The following is an 18,111-nucleotide window of genomic DNA, read 5'->3' on the forward strand; positions in this document are numbered from 1 at the left end:
TCAAAAAATTTACCCTTTTGACTGGTTTTGTGGTCCAGGGTCACAATTGTGTCTTCTCATAGGAGAAGGACACGCGTTCTCATGAATAATTACAAGACACTGACGCGTCATTCTAGTATTCTATATTCTGCGACGTCGACACGATGTAGATTTTTAAGTCAGGATGATGAAAATAACACAAGAACCTCAAAAATTAACCAGTTTTCTGCTAAAATTGAAATTAACATTTTTACCTGCAAGCATTTTTAACATTTTCAAGACCGCCGCTCCAAAATAGGCTATGCAGCAGAGATAAGATTGCTAGCAATTTGCCACTTTCGACATAATTGTGTAAAATGCACCTCGACCTTCTACGAATTATCAAAAACTTGGCAAAATATATTTTGAAAGTCTCTTTATTGACTGAATGATGTGTTGGACACATTGCTTTGCTCCCCCCCCATGAAGATATTTTGTAAATTTCCTACCGTAAATATATCAAAACTTCATTTTTGATTAGTAGTATGCATTGCTAAGAGCTTCATTTGGACAACTTTAAAGGCGATTTTCTCAATATTTTGATTTTTTTGGCACCCTCAGATTCCAGATTTTAAAATAGTGGTATCTCGGCCAAATATTGTCCTATTGTCCATACATCAATGGAAAGCGTATTTATTCAACTTTCAGATGGTGTATACATCTCAATTTTAAAAAATGGACCCTTATGACTGGTTTTGTGGTCCAGGGTCACATATAATATAAAAAGGTGTCTTTTTGCCTTTGGTAAGTTAAAGTAACATTTTTAGCGTGTGATTTTTCTTAGGATTGGTTAAGCAGGTATGGATATCTGCCCCCTCCGGACCCCCGCACAGGAAAGCTGCAGACTAAAGAAGGCATTGAGAGAGCCATCAAAGAAATGCAGCGTTTCGCTGGCCTCAAAGACACAGGCAAACTTGGTAAGTGCAACACAGGCAGGAAATGGTCTAACGGCATTGTTTCACAAGCCTTTTTCTTTTTTCTTTTTTCTTTTTCTTTCTTTCTGTTTTTCCCCGTTCCTTTCAGCAGTGTAAATTTCCCTGTTGGTTTTTCAAATCAAATTAAATCAAAAAACGATGTTTTCAGTTCTTCATAAACGCAAGTGTAATGAAAAGATTTAGAGTGACTTTTTCCTCAGTTGGTGGCTTGTAAATGGTTTGGTCAATACATTTCTAGAGAAAGAATTATTCCTCCCCACATGGGTTTTTATTTCATGTATTGTAATGGGCTCTTGTATCTCTGTAAGTCTATATATTGATCTGGGACCTTCTGTCCTGTGCTTCCCTAGACAGTGACACCCTGAAACTGATGGACACGCCACGGTGTTCACTACCAGACATTATAGGGTCTGGGGACATGCTGAAAAAGCGGAGGAGGAAAAGAAGATATGCGACCACTGGGCTTCGCTGGAAAAAGTCTGACCTCACATGGAGGTCTGCATTGTTAAACAAACACGGTCCCATACAATAACCCCAGCCGCTGACTTATCTTTGTTCTTCTTTAGCATCCAAAATTACCCATCTGTCACTCCGTCCCTCAAACCCAATGCTGTGGAGTCTATAATGGTCTATGCCCTCAAAGCCTGGAGTGACGTCACCAACCTCAAGTTTCATGCTACATCCGCGAGCGAGCAGGACAGAGCTGATATCAAGATCTCTTTTGCTCGCTCGCTCCATGACGACGGGTATCCATTTGACGGGAAGGGAGGGACACTTGCTCATGCCTTCTTCCCAGGGGAGGCTGATGTTGCTGGGGATACACATTTTGACGACGAGGAGAGCTGGACCTACTTAGGCAAGAGACTTTATTAAATATTCAGTCAGTGGTTAATAGATGAATGACAGTCCCGATGGTTACAGAATATTTATGGATTATTCCACAGAAGCAAAATGCTTTATTAAGTCTACACAACACAAGTTGTTTCAAAGTAGCTTCACATGAATAAACAGGAAACTAACAGTGTTTATTATTAAACCAATTCAGTTTTAGGTGTAAAGCAGCTAAAGTACAGAAGATAATAGTGCCATTTTTCAGCTCAGTTTAGTTTTGTTTCAATTCAGTTCAGTGTTGCAAATTAGTATCATTATCCAGCGCAATTTAGTTTAGATTTTGCTATAATGGTCTATGCCCTCAAAGCCTGGAGTGACGTCACCAACCTCAAGTTTCATGCTACATCCGCGAGCGAGCAGGACAGAGCTGATATCAAGATCTCTTTTGCTCGCTCGCTCCATGACGACGGGTATCCATTTGACGGGAAGGGAGGGACACTTGCTCATGCCTTCTTCCCAGGGGAGGCTGATGTTGCTGGGGATACACATTTTGACGACGAGGAGAGCTGGACCTACTTAGGCAAGAGACTTTATTAAATATTCAGTCAGTGGTTAATAGATGAATGACAGTCCCGATGGTTACAGAATATTTATGGATTATTCCACAGAAGCAAAATGCTTTATTAAGTCTACACAACACAAGTTGTTTCAAAGTAGCTTCACATGAATAAACAGGAAACTAACAGTGTTTATTATTAAACCAATTCAGTTTTAGGTGTAAAGCAGCTAAAGTACAGAAGATAATAGTGTCATTTTTCAGCTCAGTTTAGTTTTGTTTCAATTCAGTTCAGTGTTGCAAATTAGTATCATTATCCAGCGCAATTTAGTTTAGATTTTTCTCTCTTCCGATATTACTGAAAATTAATTTTCTTTTAAACCCCAGTATATTATGTTAACATTTTTAAATAAACTATCAAATTAATTTCTCTTAATTTTTAAATGCGAAAACATTAAATTCTCCCAAAGTTTTGACTTTACGCATACAATGACATTGTTCCTTAACAAATAAGCATTGCTGTCATTTCCATCGTGCCATTAATTTGAGAAAATTTGAGTTTATATTTGGTGAAACACGTTTCATCCAGATAAACATAATGAATAATGATGATCAGAAATGTCATTTCTTTTCTGATTTCTCTCTCTCACATTTTCTTGGTCGTTACTAAACCAGTTAATATTTGAGAATTTATTTTTATTGCTATACTGAAAGAAATGTAATGTAGAAACAATTCTCACTCAGAAATTGCTAGTCAATTTCACAATAAATTTTTTTAGTGTACTTTGCTGCTTATTAATAGTTAATAAGGTAGGTGTTACATTTAGGTATGGGGTCGGATTAAGGGATCTAGAATAAAGTCATGCAGAATAAGGCATTAATATGTGCTTTATTGTACTTATAAATAGCCAATATGCTACACTCTAAAAAATGCTGGGTTAAATACAACCCAGTGCTGGGTAAAATAGGGACAACCCCAGCAATTGGGTTGTTTTGACCCAGCTGTTGGGTTACTACCCAGAAGGTCGGGTTAAACATTTAACCCAACCGCTGGGGCAAAACAACCCAATTGCTGGGGTTGTCCCTATTTTACCCAGCGCTGGGTTGTATTTAACCCAGCATTTTTTAGAGTGTAGTAATATGCATGCTAATAAGCAAGTGTTATTGCCAATCCAATCCAATTAAACATAAAACAGTAAAATAGTATTTTCTTGTAAAACGCATTCTGATAATCTATATTTTATTTACAACTTCAAAAAATCTGCTGTAAAGTGTATACGTTTAGTATTAGTGCACTGCTAACATATGTCCAAAAAACTGAGAGTTACTCATTACTATTATAGTGCCTGCCATCTTTATTTTAGGGCATTTGATTAATCGTTTACACTTACATATATGAAATGTAGTTTGAAGATGTTTATCTTGCTTTTAAGCAGCCAAAAGTGGCCTCAGTTGATGAATCACCCACTTCCAAATGTTATTATGCATAAATGAAAAGCTCCTCTTTTTATCCTCTCAATCTGTTTAGATGACAGTGGCACTGATTTGTTCGCGGTGGCTGTGCATGAATTTGGTCATGCCCTGGGTCTCTCTCATTCCTCCTCTCATCCGTCCATCATGCGGCCGTACTACCAGGGTCCTGTTGGAGATGTCGCATCCTACACTCTTCCAGAAGATGATCGCTATGCCATTCAGTCACTCTACGGTAGGAGAAGCTTTAGTTTCCTGCTCTGGTAATTGCAGTTTCTAGTAGATCACCCAGAAATAAATATTGTGCTCACTTTCATGTAATTTCGAAAACTTGGAAGTCGTCTGAAATCATTTAATAGCTTTATGTGAAAAACTATCCCTGGGTCGTCACCGCTGCGGAGTAACACATACCTGCGTGAATCGCCAGAGACATAAACTTAGAGAAGTAGCTATGGTTGGAATGTTCTTCCGCGAGATGTGTGCTAGACCGCTAGAGCACCAAAAGTTACATAGTGCTGCTTTAATAAGGACATGCAGCAGGAATGTAAAATTAAATGAAATGTAAGTGTAACTCTTTTTTCATTTATTAGATTAATTATGGATCATTGTCTGAAAACCTAACATAATACACGGAACTGACCACATCTAAATTTGTCGCTGTGGTTCTGGTTTGTGTCTTGACAGGAAGGAAGAGCATCTTGTCAACACCATCCCCAAATAATCCTACATCACACTTACCCAAACCACCAAGTCCACCTCGACCCAAAGTACCATCACAGTAAGTCATGGTTATCAAGACACATACACTACCATACAAATGTTCGGGGTCAGTGAGAAAATGACACATTTATTCAACAACACCTCATTTAACTGATCAAAATTGACAGTAAAGACCTATACATTCCAAAAGAAGCTGTTTGTTTGTTTGTGCTGTGCCTTTCCATTCTCCAGAATTCTGAAAAAAAGTATTATGATTTCCACAAAAACGTGAAGCAGCAGAACTATTTCAAAACTTATAATAATAATAATAATAAATGCTTTATTAAAGCTGGAAATCAGCATATTAGAATGATTTCTGAAGGATCATGTGACACTGAAGACTGGAGTAGTGATGCTGAAAATTCAGCTTTGATCACAGGATTCAATTATATTTCACTATTGCTGTCAAACGATTAATCGCGATTAATCGCATCCAAAATAAAAGTTTTTGTTTACATAATATATGAGTGTATACCGTGCATATTTATTATGTATATATAAATACAAACACCTGCATGTATATATTTAAGAAAAATATGTTATGTTTATATATACATAATATATAAACACACTACGCACATGTATTATGTAAACAAAACTTTTATTTTTAAAATATCGCGATTAATCATTTGACAGCACTACATTTGACAATATATTACAATAAAAAAACGTTATTTTACATTGTAATAATATTCCACGATATTACTGTTTTTACTGTATCAAATAAACCCAGCCTTGGTGAGCAGAAGAGACTTTTTGAACGGTAGCGTAGATACACACTTCTCCAGCACTCAATAATAGCAAACGAACTCTGTGACCTCTCTCTTTGTCTAGACCTGATCCGTCAGTCCAGAATCGCTGTGAAGGAGGTTTTGATGCAGTGGCAAACATCAGAGGAGATGTTTTCTTTTTTAAAGGTATCCAATGACTAGTCTTGCAAATGCACAGATTTTGTGATCCAGTTGATCATCTTAAAATCCACTTGCACAAGATTTAAGCCTGCTGTTTTAATGCAAGAATACAAGTTTGAAATAATAGATGCCATCATACATTCTCCAGCTGAATATTCACATGATTATTACAAGTTTTCATAAATGTAAATGCATAAATGTTAGGCCTACATATGCAAATGATGCATTATCTAATGAAATATGCACTAGTTTGTGCAAATGTCCAGCACCGAAATGTTAAGATGGAAATAGATAAGTCCAATAAAATAAACACATTTGTATTATGGATGTTTTCTTTCCATTAGTCTGAAAGAAGAGAAATTAGGGAACCAAAATAGCCCAAAATCGTAGAATTGATGAGAAACAACGGATTTACCTGCAGTGTCTTGCATTAAATTCATATGTCACAAATGTAGAAGAACATTTCGTTTGGCTTTTGATATTGTCTAGGTCCGTATTTCTGGCGAATCCAGCGGACTGGTTCTCTTGTGTCCTTCCACCCTGCTCTCATAAAAAACTTCTGGATTGGTCTTCCTCCCGGCACTAACAAGATAGATGCAGTTTATGAAAGAAAAACGGATAGCAGGATCATATTCTTCATAGGTTGGTTCCTTTTTACTCAATAGGGGCACAATGGAAGGACAAATCAATTCGAAAAAGCACATTTCTGTAAGTGAATGCGTAACTTTTTCCACACAGGCTCACAGTACTGGGTATTTAAAGACACCATGGCGGTTTCTGGCTACCCACGTCCGCTGTCAGAGTGGGGGCTGATCTCTCATGATGGAAGTGAGGTGAAGAGGGTGGACGCTGCCTTTATTTGGGCTCATAATGGAAAAACCTACATCTTCAGCGGTGGAGAGTTCTGGAGGTTCTCCGAAGGCCTGGAGTCTGGGAGGCGGAGTTCAGACGCGGGTTATCCCAGAAACTCCTCCCTCTGGAAGGGCGCGCCCAGTGACCCCGATGACATCATCACCTGGGGAGACGGTAATGTAGAGAAAGTTTCCTCAAGTGCATTTTCAGCTAGTCTGCTGCATTATCAGCTTATACTATAGCTTTGGCTTCAGTTGTTATCACTCATATCAGTCTGTTCAGAATAGAGCACTGCAGTAATAACGTATTTTTGTAGGCCAATCTAAAAGTTCGCGTCACCATGGTTCCCCCGACAAAAACTCCGTAGAATTTTTCCATTGGCTTTTGGATTATTGCAGAAAATAAGCTCCGTGACCAACAAAAGTTTATGATTCTTACACATTTTATTCATTCTCGAATGAACACAACTTTGAATTTTAAAGCCTAAATACGATAGAATTAAAAAAAAGTAAAATGTAGGATATGAACGAACTTCAATGTCACCACTATTAAAAAAATTGAAACTCTTTAAAAGACATTTTCTCTGAAAGTTTGCGTTAGGATAGTAGACTAATGAGTAGGCCAAATAAAAGGTTAAAACAAATCATCAAATTTTTTTTTTCATGAAAATACAACATAAAGTGTCAAAATATCTAGAGTTTGTGTTCACCACAGATATTATTTCAGACATTTAGCCAAAAACCCATTCAAAAAACCCACTGACTTCAGGACGATGGAGCTGGAAGTGTTAAAATGCTAACTCATTTCCAGGTTTGGCCTACAAATTGTTATAATTTATAATTGAATACTTATTGTACTGTAAAGCATGGAGTATATATACAGTATATATATATATTTGCCTTTCAGCTGAATCTCTTTTACTGGGTCTGTCATTGGTTATGCAATTATTAAACTAAATCGTTAAAATATAATTATAAATAGAGTAGTTTATTTGGTATTGTACATTAATCACTTTAAAATACAGAAACTCACAATGCAGTGGGCTCTGTTTGATCTTCCATGTCCAGCATAACAAATTATGCAGAATTAATAACAACCACAATTGTTTTTCACTCATTATTTGATTGGCAATGCAGAAGACACCAGAAAAGTACATGTAAACATTAAATCTGCAGCATAAAGCTTTCACATTTTGAATGCTGAATGACACAATGCAGTAGTATGTTGCACACAAATACTGGGTGAAATATATTGTTATTTAGATTGAACTATTTTAATCAACATTTCTCCAACTTATATGCATTTTATAAACATACATTTTATTTCTTAACGTCTCAGGAGATGCCTATTTCTTCAAGGACAACTCATATTGGATTCTGAAGAGCGGAGGATTGGACCAAGACAACGTCAGACACAAATCAACCGCAGTCGATTGGATGATGTGTCCAGAACCGACTCCAACCACACTTCCTACCAATCCACGTCACCGAGGAGAATGTAACTGTGACCTGAACGGAGCCTTACAGATGAGTGCTTCATCCTGGTTACTGTTCATCATATTACTGCTTTATCCAGGCGTCCTTATATAGGGCTACTTGCAATAAAAAGACAACAACATCATCATCATTATTTTTAAGGACTGTTTCAAAGCACTTCAAATTATATCTAATATTCAAATATTACTTAAGAGCAGCTTTTGTTTCATGTTGTGATCTATGCAAGTTTAATGGGGTGGTTCATTGCGATTTCACTTTTTTAACGTTAGTTAGTGTGTAATGTTGCTGTTTGAGCATAAACAATATCTGCAAAGTTACAAAGCTTAAAGTTCAATGCAAACGGAGATATCGTCTTTTAAAATTCTGGCAGTTTAATGCCTACAAAAACGGCTGGTAGGGACTACAACGAGCTACTTCCTGGGTTCGTGACATCACAAACCCAGATAAACCCCGCCCTCGGGAAAAGGCAGCAAAGGGGGCGAGGCCATGCTGCGCTGCTTTAGAGAAGAGGAAGAGAAAACTAGAGGTGCACGTAAAAATCTATTCATATATGAATCGCGATTCTGTCTTCTAACGATTCTAATGGATTGATTCATACGTTTCAAAATCAATGTTCTAAAGCAGCGGTTCTTAATACGGTTCCTCGCGTCCCCCTGCTCTGCACACGCTCTGCATCTCTCTCTCTCTCTCTCTCATATTCAGATCATCAGCTCAGCTCTGTTCCATTTATACACTTATTTGCACATAGCTATGAGAAGCGTTAAACATGGATGCGCGTGCAGTTGCCGTACTGTATTAAAGCTTTAATCAGGATAAAACTGCATATTAAAAGCTAACATAAGCAGTAGCATTTACAAATAACAGTGTATCTAAAAGTATGAGACAACAACAAACAAAAAACATAGGCCTACCATTAAAAGCCGTGCTTGCACAGGTTCTGCACGATCCTCTTCAATCATATCCTCTGCTTCTCAATCAAGCTCAAACTGATAAGCGATATTAACGACGCCGTTGTTTACAATACAACCGGAGCACATGCCGCTGAGGTGAGGGGCGGGACGCTTAGACGCGCACTAGAGGAGGTTTAGCCAATCACAACACACTGGGCTAGCTAACCAATCAGAGCCCATCGGGTATTTCTGAGGGAGGGGCTTCATAAAAGAAGGAAATGATCAGCCCGTTTCTCAGAGAAGGGACAGAGCAGTGTGGAATAAAGGTAAATTATATGAAAAATAATGCGTTTTTAAAAAAACGAAGTATTAACACATGTTAGACTGCACCCAATGAACACAATCAAGCCTAGAAAAAACCCAGTGAACCACCCCTTTAATGTATAAATATTTTAAAATGATTTATTTTAATATTTTTTTAGGATAAAGTTGAGTGAGGATGAAATGAATTTATTTTATATGAATTTATTATTTATTGTTTTTGCTGCCATCGTATTGCATTGTTCAAAATAATTAATTGTAATCCATTTGACTTTGTGCTTCATCTGTGGCTATAGGAAAGGTTTATCTCAATTACAATGGTTTGTCTAAATGAATTAATTGATGCCATGAAGGCGGCATGAGATATTCTGGTCTATATGATCTCTAGCTGCGATGACAAGTAGGATCCACATGGGGGCATTAACACACAGCAGGGCAGAGGTTTAAAACTTCAGCGCATTGTCCAGGAACTAATTTTGCTGGGACATTTTGATGAAGATGTGGGTCCTACCTTGATGCTTTTCTTGTCTGGGTCTAAAATTTCTTAAATTCACAAATGCAATTCAAGTGATGCAATCCTCATGATATCATAATGACGAAAAAGCCTCATTAAAAGAACAAAATTCTTGAGATAAAAGCATTATTGTATTATGATTACTTTGAAAAACAAAAACAAACTTTTTTCTGCAATTCGAAATCATTTGACGCAATGGAAACACAGACAATGTGTCAAGGTCAATAAGTTTCTTAAAATATCGGATAATTTGATTGTTTTGGAGTCAATGTAAGTGTGTATTTTAACCTTTATTTGTAAAAGATTTTTTTTGTCACGACCAATGTGCTCATCTGTTATCTGACAGAACAGCTCATCTCAACATTTTTATCAAACACCACATGATGTTCTATGTACATGAGCCCTGTCTAGATTTAATCACTGCTAATATGACCCAAATGTTCCAAATGTTTGTACCTTATAAAACATTTTTCATTCCAGACTTAGAAGACTTCAGGACTTTTTGTATTGTTTTTCAATGAAATACTAAGTGTGTGTGTGTGTGTGTGTGTGTGTGGTCGTGTGTGTGTGTGTGTGTGTGTAGGGCAATAGAATATACGGTCTGTACAGTATAAAAACCATTAGGCCTATGGGATGTCCCCACTTTTCACAAATGTAAACCTGTGTGTGTGAGTGTGTGTGTGTATATATATTTAATGTTTTTGTTTAGTTTTAGTTAACAATAATAACCCTGCTCAGACTTTGTTCTAACATGTTTTTTGTGTTCCTGTGGCTCAGTGGTAGAGCATTGCGTTAGCAGTGCATAAGGTTGTGCGTTCAATTCCCAGGAAACACATATAAAAAATGCATAGCCTGAATGCACTGTAAGTTGCTTTTAAGCGTCTGCTAAATGCATAAATTATTATTAATTATTATTAATTATTAATATTTCGGTGTCACATGTGACTGTTTGGCTTCTGTCACTGAATCAATCAACGTCATTAGAACTGGAATGTTCAGACTTCACCTGCACACACCTTAAATGGACCTAAAGCTTCAGGAACATTTTGTCACCTGGAAAGGCTAGTTACAATGTAACCTTTAGGCAAAATTTAATTGGAAAGTTCACGTTCTGCAGCAATCATTTGTTTGTGAGCACAAAACAATTTTAAAAGAAACCACCTAGAAAACAAACAAGGACATGTCCCATGGTCATGCACTGAGATGAGGAGATAAAAAAGGCTGTTTAGCATTCTAGACATTGCGCATCATGTCAGAAATACCAGCTGACTGAGTGACACCTGTGTATGTGTATGTGTGTGTGCGTGTGTGTGTGCCCTTGTTTTCTATCCTGGTGGGGACTTAAACCTGAATACACACCAACTCATGGGGGCTCGTATCACCATGGGGACCTAAATTGAAGTCCTCATGTGGAAACAAGCTTATAAATCATACATAATGAGTTTTTTGAGAATTTAAAAATGCAGAAAGTTTTCTGTGAGTGGTAGGTTTAGGTGTAGGTTTGGTTTAGGCAGATAGAATGTACTGTTTGTACAGTAGAAAAACCATTAGAGTCCCCACAAGGATAGTAAACCAGACATGAATGCATGTGAAAAATTATCGTCACCACGTCAGTGGAAGTATTTGAGCATTTGAGAGAATTACAATAAATGCATCTATGCATTGATATATGCAGGCATTATATAATAAGTTTTAACAGTAAGATTAGATTTCTGTAAGATGAATTCCTAGGTTTCTTAGGTTTTTTATATAATAGGACTGCTGAAAAACAGCAATGTCAGAAATCAGAAAGTAGACAGGACAGTGAAGGGTGTTTTGATGCACTAGTTTCCCACCAACGACACTGAAACATACTGTATGTTCTCTTGAAGGGGAAGTGCATTCAAATGGTACATTTCATGTCATTGCAAAACTGTTTTCGTTCTCCTAAACACAGTTGTTGACCATACAGTGACAGTCAGTGGGGTCAAAAAACAACATCGTCTTCATTGTATGTACAAAACATTTTTTAAAAACCTTATTTTTTTATGAAGAAAGAAAGACATACAGGTAGGAAAGACATAGGGGTAAGTGATAACATCCCTTTAAATATTATACTTATGTAATTACAAGCATTTTGTATTTTTGTTATAGTTCTTATATGGTCTAGAGTTATTTAAGTATCACTGACATTAACATTTTTGTCAATATTTTGAATTAGATTTTATTTTTGAATTTGCTGTTTTCACTTTAAATTTTAGTTAACGCTTTAGTAATTTTGTTGTGCATTTTTGATGTTTTGACGATTTATTTATGTCTACATAGTGTTCATTATTTTTTTTTATTATTAATTGAATTTTATTTCGTTTTAGTTGCTTTAGTTCTTCAATTAAAATGTAAAAATAAATGTTGCCTTGGCAAGTTTTAAATAGCATTTTAAATAGCAAACATGCTGTTTTAGGGTTTAAATTAATTTAGTTAATGAAAAATAGTCCTGTTATGGTCATTTTAATCAAAATAATTATCTTAAAAAGGATTGTTGTTGTCATTATTGTAATGTTATCTGTAATGTTACTCAACAGTGTTGCATTAAGATAATATTTCATTTGAAGTTGAGTGGAATTGATAATACTAATATCGTATTACTGAAATTGCACGCTGTCCATACAATGAAAGAACAATTTGATTAATCGTACGAAGGCAATTTTGAACAATGAACACAATCCATTTAACAATAAAGTAGGACAAAAGACCAAGCGTGACGGTAGTTTACACCCACATTTATGTCACCTGAAAGCAGGTAATAGTACAGTTTGTTCTTTTCTGCCCTTTGAAATGGAACCTGATCCTTTAGTGGTCTGTGTAGAAGCTTTCAACAGTCAGCAAACACTATGGATTACACACGCCCTCGATTATATTTCAGACAGGCCTACCTTTGAGATAAGGAAATGTGTAACACTACAATTTAATGTTGGCAATACTCACTTCAATGTTTGATGAATTGATAATCTCATAAATACTGGCAGCAAATCCCATCTTTGTGCTTAAATCAAGATGTTTATGGTTTACTAACAGGCTTGAATTTCAAAAAAGGACACACACTTCACACAAAGAAATCCACTGTGGAACTGTGTTGTAATGCAGCAGCATTGTACTGCACCTGTACAACCATTTCCAGCTCATTATCAAGTCAAGTCAAGTCAAGTCAAGTTGAGCTTTATTGTCATTCTGCTACATGTGGGGACATACAGAGGAACATGTATGTACATACATTATTACCTTAATATTTCAGATACTTCACCCAAAAATGAAAATTTGCTGAAAATTGATGTAGAATAGCTTGTTTTTTCACTGAAAGAGATTTGGAGAAATTTAGCATTTCACTCTGCAGTGAATGGGTGCCGTCAGAATGAGAGTCCAAACAGCTGATAAAAACATCACAATAATCCACAAGTAATCCACACCACTCCAGTTCATCAATTAACATCTTGTGATGTGAAAATCTGTGTATTTGTAAGAAATAATACAAAAAAAAAACATTAAGATGTTTTTTACTTCAAACTGTTGCTTCTGACCAAAATATGAGTCGATAATCCATAACAACATTTCCTCCAGTGAAAAAGTGCATCTCCTGTTGTCCTCTCACATCAAAATCATTGTTTTTGCTTGTAAACGGTGCTTGATCTGTGTATTGTTTTCTCCTGATTCAGACAAGATGATGTTTTCACTGGAGAAAGCAAAGCGTTTTAACTGGAAGCAACGGTTTAAAGTTAAAATATTCTTTATGATGGATTTGTTTCTTACAAACACGCAGCTTTTGGCTTCACGAGACATTAACTGGTGGACTGGAGTGGATTACTTGTGGATTATTGTGATGTTTTTATCAGCTGTTTGGACTCTCATTCTGATGGCACCCATTCACTGCAGAGCATCCATTGGTGAGCAAGTGATGCAATACTTAATTTCTCAAAATCTGATGAAGAAACAAACTCTCCTACATCTTGGACAGTCAGAAACTGAGCGCATTTTCTGCAAATGTTCATTTTTGGCTGAACTATTCCTTGAACGGTTTCAGGTTTTAGATGATATTTAATTAGTTGGTGTTCATTTGGCCACACCAGATCAACTGAATTATTGAAAAGATCAGACTCAAAAGAATGAATCGCTGATGAGTCAGACATCACTCTCATGATGCGTCAAGGAGAGCTTCAGTTGATGTCAGTTAATAATGACCTTCATTTCATTCTGTCACACACAAAATGTATTCAGAAGACTTGGAATATAGTGAACGAAGCTTTTGCATCTGTTTTGAAGCTTAACAGCTTCCGTGTCCATTAATTTCCTTTGCAGAGGTGTAAAATCTGTACTGGAAGAATGTAGGCTTTCAAGATCTGTTACAGAAAGAGTCATGAAAATAAGTTGCTTTTTTGACAAAAGTGACAGAATGCACAGTATTTTAAAAATGTGGATGGTCAAGATTTTTAACGGAGCTGTACATCATGCTATGATACCCTGATCGGTTAACTCTGTTTTGTTGGTTGCTTGCTACATCATATCAATCCATGGGAAAATCAGAATCAACATATAGTATAAACCTCTTGGCAATGAGATCCAATATCTTATAAGTAAATGATTCATTTTATTTTGTTTCAGTTGTGAGTAGTGTTTTTTGTGGAGTCTTTGATTTATTGACTTGCTAATTACTTTATTAGCATGAAAATATAGTACAGAAGTTAATAGGATAAAAAGATACCTGAATTGTAGAAAATAAAATGAATATTTAAAAATAGGCTAAGTAACAAATATTAACACAAATAGAAATGATCAGTGAACGGATTTAAGAGACTATCTGATGGTATGAATAAAAATTGCAATGTATAAAATAGTTTATATACAAGTCAACCTTTGAAGTGGATCAAAACCTTTAATCAGAGTCGTCATAAAACCTAAAAGCGTTCTTGTCTTAAGACAACTTTGATGAATGCTTTTGATCCACTTCAAATGTTGACTACTGTAGTTCTTTTAATAAAGCAGATTAATAACAAATTAATGCAATCTCGTGAAAATATCTATATTATGAATATCATTTGCTTTTAGTATTATTTGTGTGGAAGCGGAAATGCACTGAGTTTTTTTTTTTAAGGAAGTAACAAATATTAACACAAATAGAAATGATCAGTGAACGGATTTAAGAGACTATCTGATGGTATGAATAAAAATTGCAATGTATAAAATAGTTTATATACAAGTCAACCTTTGAAGTGGATCAAAACCTTTAATCAGAGTCGTCATAAAACCTAAAAGCGTTCTTGTCTTAAGACAACTTTGATGAATGCTTTTGATCCACTTCAAATGTTGACTACTGTAGTTCTTTTAATAAAGCAGATTAATAACAAATTAATGCAATCTCGTGAAAATATCTATATTATGAATATCATTTGCTTTTAGTATTATTTGTGTGGAAGCGGAAATGCACTGAAAGTTTTTTAAGGGAACATATCTGAATACCGGGTTTCCAAGCAACCTTTGCAACCCACACATGAGCTGGTTAAATAGTTTTGCATATAATAATCCCAACTGACTCTCTATTTACTAGTTGCACATTCAATGTTCTTTGTTGACAGATATCGGTCAATATTTTGTTTAATATAGTTATTCTCAAAGGTGCCACTACTGTATTAACAATGCAAAAGCATACAAAAGACATCACTGGGGACAGCACCGATGTTATTGTGTGGGGAAAAAAAATCATGCCCATATGCTTTTGGAATCATTTTCCACTTGGAGTCAGCTTTTGTAATGAGTTTCAACCCACAAAGATCAAGTGGGGTTCCGGTCAGGCCATCCCATTTGAGCCAAAGGGAGAGAAATTCAATAGCGTTGAATTCAACATCCACACTTGTCATTTCAAATGTTAATTTTGAGACCAGATAAATCCCACTCTAATCGATCAGCATCATAAATCTAGCATCCATTATCTTTGTTTCTAATGCAAAAGACACAGAAATTAATCTTTAGTACTTTCATTTAACATGTTTCTGCAAGATTCTTCAGTTTTTAAATAACAAAAGAGACAGTCTTTAGACACTGTAGGAGACCGTCAATATTTTTACTGTGTTTTTTTTCAACATTGTGAAATTTATCAGCTGGTCACCATGCATGAACAATAAACTGTGCAATCAAAATTACATTACTCACACCCCCAAAACTATCAAACAACAAGTCTAGAAAAGGTCAACGCATGTATAAAAATAAAGACTTCTACTTTCAACGTTGACATGTTTCAATTTAGTCCGTAGCTTTTTATCAACTCAAAAACCCACTGCAGTTTTTACATTAAGCTCCATTTGGGAAACCCTGGTTTAAAATGTAATGCATTGTGTCATCAAAACATTGAATGGACACTCTTTGCGGTTTTATATCAATATGGTATGCGTGAAAGAAAAAAAAAAAAAAAAAATTTAAAATGACTAACCTAGATTACGGTGCTAACCACAGCATCATGTAATCTGTAACTGACTACAATTTGTAAGTAATCTACCCCGCTCTGATTATAGGATGATGTTTATTGGCATCAAATGTATAGAAAAGTGTAAGTACAGGATCTCATCTCTTTCACATCATTTAAAGACAGAGTAGAATAATTTGCCTCCCTGCTGTGAAATGATTGACAGACGTACATTTTATACCATAAATTGTTTTAATAAACTTTAATGAATTAAGCTTAAAACCGATGCAATTAAAAAAAAAAAAAAAAAAAAAAACAGCATTTACGGTGACACTTATGGGAACCTACAAGCCAAAATCCGAGTGAGAAACAAAATCACAAGCACTAGATACGGTTTAACTAGTCAAGGGAGAAAATTCATTTTTCAAAAACAAAATAGCAGAATCGGTGACATGGCCTCAGCATGCTGCCTACATTCAGTTCAAAAGAAACATTCCACTTCAATCTGTAAAGCAGACACTCAAGTCATGTTATTATTGCAAAAACCACAAGCAGCTCAAATGTTCAACGCGGTGCATGAAAGTCAAACAGTTAACACCCTATAAAACGTACCCAGCACTACAACCAAATAAGACCTTTAGTGCACATGGAAGGCAGTTTCATATTAAACAGTTGCAGGAAACAAGCGGAGAACGAGGAAACACTTCTACAATGAAATTAAACCCTGACAACATTAAGTTAAAAATTGACATTAGCGAAGTTACTTGACATTGCTGATGCTTTTTTTTTTAAACGATCTATAACATTGAATTGTATATTTCACAATCACAAAGCCATCTTAAATCTCAGCATTTTGTGAACCGATTTACAAAGGTAGGATGCAGTACAGGAGTATGACACTCAGAGGAAAAACGAAAGCCTGGGATAGGTTTGTTGCGGTTGATGTTGGCTTTAGAATTCTAGTAGTTTTGATACCCGATGTTGACTTGATAAGGCCAGTAGGTTTAGTACCTACAAACCCAGTAGTTTTGGTACCTGATGTTGGCTTTATGAGGCCAGTAATTTTGGTACCTGCTCTCTGTGACGTCACAACCCTGCCATTGATGGGCTGAACACCCCTAAACGTGTTGGTCATTAGTGGAGAGTTGGAGGTTTTGTTGATGTAGACAGTCGTAGTGAAGAGGTCAATCTATTTGGAGAAATCAAAATAACTTGAGCCAAAAGGAGGCACTTTGTTCCTTCACGCCAAATTACATAACTTCGACATAGGCCCGGTTTCACAAACGGGGTTTAGTTTAAGCTAGGACTAGACCCTAGTTGAATTAAGATATTTAAGCAACTTTTACAAAAATGCCTTGGAAGAAAATTTCACAGGTGTGCATCTTGACAATAACGACACAGACATTAAGAAATGTCACAGAAAGATATTTTCAGTTCAGACAGCTCAAACATGCATTTTAGTCTGGGACTGGTCTTAAACCTTGTCTGTGAAACCGGGGGATAATGTATTTGAAACTAAAATTACAAGCATTTGGTGGAACTATACTTGCATTAATTTTCAAGATTCATGTGTTCAAATGGCATTCAATCAGCTTAAGTCTTTTGCATAAGTCTTATGAAATCCTATGCATGACTGATGCACCACATTACTTTTAGCCTATTAAAACTGTAATCCAATTTAAGTGAAAATCTTGTTTAGGCCTAAATATTTTTGTGAAAACGGTCTAGACCTACCAAATCTCGACTGACTTTAATGGGGTCTTTAAAGATGGTCCAAATCACACCTTCATCGCAGTTTGGTGTGGTCAAAGAGCCAAGATAACGGTAATATTTAGTCCTGTCCACTCCAAAAAGCAGATCATCCATGGTGAGCTTGTCGGAAACGTGCGTTTTATCACCTGAAACCCATTTAATCCATTAACTTCTGTACATTTGCATACAGAACCACTTTCCCAATACTGTAGGATCGGGTCCAAACCTGCACTGGCAATTTTTGCAAGATAAGACGTCAAGGTCTTCCAGCTCTCTGGTCTCCCAGTGTCATTAGAGGCCTGTGGGTGATTTCATTTAAGTCAATTGAACAATTTCTCCAAATATCAGAGCCAAAAAGGCGACTTACCTCAATGAAGAT

General features: G+C 36.1%; 2 protein-coding genes across 2 annotated transcripts in view; one reads left to right on the forward strand and one right to left on the reverse strand.

The window, feature by feature from the left end:
• The window catches only part of LOC107598629 (matrix metalloproteinase-25-like), an 8,455-nt gene extending 503 nt beyond the window's left edge, over positions 1 to 7,952 (forward strand). The window contains exons 2-10 of the mRNA XM_016290022.1: positions 803 to 935; positions 1,304 to 1,448; positions 1,520 to 1,809; positions 3,869 to 4,045; positions 4,495 to 4,588; positions 5,404 to 5,486; positions 5,970 to 6,122; positions 6,219 to 6,506; positions 7,671 to 7,952. Coding sequence (XP_016145508.1) covers positions 803 to 935; positions 1,304 to 1,448; positions 1,520 to 1,809; positions 3,869 to 4,045; positions 4,495 to 4,588; positions 5,404 to 5,486; positions 5,970 to 6,122; positions 6,219 to 6,506; positions 7,671 to 7,921 — 1,614 coding nt within the window. The 3' untranslated portion in view covers positions 7,922 to 7,952. The remainder of the gene's footprint in view (positions 1 to 802; positions 936 to 1,303; positions 1,449 to 1,519; positions 1,810 to 3,868; positions 4,046 to 4,494; positions 4,589 to 5,403; positions 5,487 to 5,969; positions 6,123 to 6,218; positions 6,507 to 7,670) is intronic.
• An 8,808-nt stretch (positions 7,953 to 16,760) lies between these two features.
• The window catches only part of LOC107598631 (carbonic anhydrase 4-like), a 2,484-nt gene continuing 1,133 nt past the window's right edge, over positions 16,761 to 18,111 (reverse strand). Inside the window, exons 6-9 of the mRNA XM_016290023.1 lie at positions 18,100 to 18,109; positions 17,959 to 18,031; positions 17,715 to 17,878; positions 16,761 to 17,169 (exon numbers count right to left, since the gene is read on the reverse strand). Of these exons, the coding sequence (XP_016145509.1) occupies positions 16,846 to 17,169; positions 17,715 to 17,878; positions 17,959 to 18,031; positions 18,100 to 18,109 (571 nt within the window). The 3' untranslated portion in view covers positions 16,761 to 16,845. The remainder of the gene's footprint in view (positions 17,170 to 17,714; positions 17,879 to 17,958; positions 18,032 to 18,099; positions 18,110 to 18,111) is intronic.

This window comes from Sinocyclocheilus grahami, unplaced genomic scaffold (assembly GCF_001515645.1).
Source record: "Sinocyclocheilus grahami isolate Dianchi unplaced genomic scaffold, SAMN03320097.WGS_v1.1 scaffold253.1, whole genome shotgun sequence".
In the NCBI taxonomy this organism is placed as follows: Eukaryota; Metazoa; Chordata; class Actinopteri; order Cypriniformes; family Cyprinidae; genus Sinocyclocheilus; species Sinocyclocheilus grahami.